General features: G+C 47.1%; 1 protein-coding gene across 1 annotated transcript; it reads right to left on the bottom strand.

Moving 5' to 3' along the window:
- Positions 1–1,882: 1,882 nt before the first annotated feature.
- LOC102012852 (olfactory receptor 52K1-like) lies at positions 1,883–2,887 on the bottom strand. Its single transcript, XM_005380042.1, has one exon. It carries the CDS (start codon positions 2,885–2,887, stop codon positions 1,883–1,885), a length of 1,005 nt encoding a protein of 334 aa, XP_005380099.1.
- Positions 2,888–3,251: the final 364 nt, after the last annotated feature.

A 3,251-nucleotide genomic window follows, 5' to 3' on the forward strand; every position in this document is an offset into this window, starting at 1 on the left:
AATATGCTTCACCCATTTTTGAACTTGGCACAGTCTATCTTTCCCTTCTGATTTCTTCCATTCTCTTGAATGGAAGTATACTTGACCTGCTGTATGTATAGGTACATCACTGCAGACTCAACTAACTTTGGATCAAAAATATTTTTAAAAAGTTGTGCCTATATTGAACATGTACACTTTTCTTGTCATTATTTCTGAAACAGTACAGTAAAACACTGATTTGCATAGCATTTATATTGCATTATAGATCATAAGTAGTAACCTAGAGATGATTTAGAGTATCAAAGAGGATGTGTTTGGGTTATATGCAAATACTATGCTACTTTATATAAGGGACTGAACATCTATAGGTCTTACTATCAGGGAGGAGAATCCTGGAACCAATCTTCCGAGAATGCTGAGGGATGACTATACAGTTCATTCTGTCAGTGATCTATTCAGGAGCCTTTTTAATGATCATTGACTTCTTTCAATATAAGTGATATCTTCTCCATCTATGGTAGTTCAGATCACAAATACCATGGTCATATCCTGGGTCACCACTAATGTCCTTTCAGTCATCTTATTCTTTTTTTTTTTGGTGCCTGGAATCGAACTCAGCTGTGTCACTGAGCTATATTCCCGGCCCTCAGTCATCTTATTCCTTCTCCCCACTATCTCTAAATCATGTCTTATGATGATCTCTAGGTCCTAAATCTTTATTCAATTGTTCTGAGTCTTCTTGTTTTCTCTGCCTTTCAACACTTGAATGTTAGGCAGTGTGACGTCTCTCCCCTGTACTCCCGTTTCTCTGTTGTACCCTCTGACAGTGGCATGGAAGCTGTGTCTGGCCTGCTAAGAGTCTCCTGGGTCACAGCACATCCGTGCAGTTCTGCATCATTCTTCACTCTTCTAGCTCCTTTCCCGCTTTGCTCTTGCTCCCAAATGGTATCTCCTTCGTTGGCTCATTCCTTGATTTTCCTCTCAACTGGCTCCTCCTCTGCCTATGAGGAAGGTAATATTGTTACCTCCCCTTTTCAGTTGAGGAAACTAAAGTTCAGAAATTTCTAAGATTTCCCCATGGTCTCACAACCTGGAAGTGACTGAGTCAAAAATCAAACTCAGGTCTCTCGCTCCCCAAGTCTCATGTTCTTTCTACTCTGCAAACTTTACCCACCTGCCCTTCTCTGTCTTCTCCTCTCTCTACTGCTCTCTGTTTCCCATAAACTTCTGTCCATCTTGACAGTCCTGGTGGCTCTATTTCAGTCATCACTGTTCCACTGCATTGACATTGGTTGACAGATGCTTATGTATCCTCCAAACCACGCTTATGTGCTCACTAAACTTTAAGTCCCATGAAGGCACAGGCTGGATTGTACTCATCATGTATCTCCAGGCCTGAAGAAAGAAAGAGACCCTACACATTTCTGAGTAAATGGGCCCCACTGTCCTTATTCTCCTTGATGCATCAGAGGACCTAACATTGCTGACTGCTCCAACCTTTCCCACGCAGTCTGCTTCCCTTGCTTTGGTAAAGCCATTCGCCTTGTTTTCTTTCTGCTGCTACAGACAAACTCAGTCTTGCTCCTAGGTTTGTAGCTCCTTCTGGGAAGAGACAGATTTTTCTTTCTTTACAATTATAGGGAATGTATAATAAATATTTGATGAATGAGTGAATGGATGAAACATGCAGAAAGTAGGGAGGAAATTCAGAAGCCAGAGATAGAAACTTGCTTTGCAGCTGGTTACTCTGTAACTCTAGGTGGGGGGGGGTAGTTTTCAGAAAATAGACATAAGACTCTCAAAGATGAATGCAGACAGCCAAGCCAAAAATACAACAGGGATAATTAACTTCCCCTCACTGAACAGCAAGAGTGATTTTAGGACCTAAAGTTCCAGAGACTCAGCCAGGAATCTCCTTATGTGAGGACAGCACCTGGGGCTTCTTAGTGGGGACCTGCTGCTGTGTCCTTTGGAAGAGAGTTGCCAGGTGCTGCCTGATTTCCGTGGTTCTGGCGCCATAGATGATGGGGTTGAGTAGACACGGGAGCAGCAGGTAGAAGGCGCTGAGCAGGTTGTGCACGTCCTGGGAGGCAGTGCGGGCCACACGGTAGACAATGGATGAGGACATGGTGGAGGAGTAGACAGTGAAGATGACCAGCAAGTGGGAGCCACAGGTGTTCAGGGCCTTGGAGCGGGCTCCACCTGACGAAATCCTGAAGGCAGCGTGGATGATGCGGGAGTAGGAGGCTGCTAGAAGGAGCATATCCAGGACCCTATTGAAGATGCGGACAGTGAGCCCCACGGTCTTGTTCAGTGAAATGTCCCCGCAGGAGAGCTTCATGAGGGCCATGTGCTCACAGGCAAAGTGGTGGATCACGTCTGAGCGGCAGAAGCGGACTCGAGAGGCCAGCCCCACCACTGGAGCAACTATGCACGTGCTCCTGGCTGCCGCCACCCCCAGCAACCCCACCAGCAGCCGGCCTGTCACTATCTCTGGGTAGCGGAGAGGGTAGCAGATGGCAACATAACGGTCCAGGGCCATGACCAGGAGGATGTTGCAGTCAAAGACAATGAGGAAGTAGATGCAGAACATCTGGAGCAGGCAGCGAGCCAGGGAGATGCGGTTGAAGTGTGTGGAGAAGCTGAAGAGCATGGCGGGCACCACGGTGGTGCTGGCACAGATGTTGACAGCCAAGAGCAGGGCAACGAGCAGGTACATGGGCTGGTGCAGGCTACGCTGGGCTATCACCGTGTAGATGACCAGAGCATTGGCGGAGAGGATCACCAGGTAGAGGCTGAGGAAGGGCAGTACCAGGAGGATGCGAGACTCCCGCAACCCTGGGAAGCCCACCAGGAGGAAGCTGGTGTAGGATCCATTGGCGCTGACATTGCTCCACCCTGACATCGTCCCTGGGGGGAGCAGGATGGGTCTAGGACTGGCGAGGAGGAGTCCTTGTGCCAGAACCCAGCTCTTCCTGCCCCAGCCTCCCCAGGCTGGAGTGGATGCTGTGGTTCTTATGAGTTTCCTATATTCTGAAGAAAAAAGAAAGACATTTAGGGTCATCACGGCTTTGCTTTCATCTGAAACACATTCCTTAAGGCAGATACTAGGTGTGGAATTACTGAGCCAACTGCTATGAACAGTTTTGCAGATGCGAAGTGGATTTAACTGAAGTTGTATACATTTTTCACTGACTCACTGGTGTTAGTATTGAAGTAGCATAATTTATGAAAAACTGAGGGTTGTAAAAATAGCTTTAATTGGCTTG

Source organism: Chinchilla lanigera, unplaced genomic scaffold, assembly GCF_000276665.1.
Source record: "Chinchilla lanigera isolate Chin_1 unplaced genomic scaffold, ChiLan1.0 scaffold00013, whole genome shotgun sequence".
Taxonomy (NCBI): Eukaryota; Metazoa; Chordata; class Mammalia; order Rodentia; family Chinchillidae; genus Chinchilla; species Chinchilla lanigera.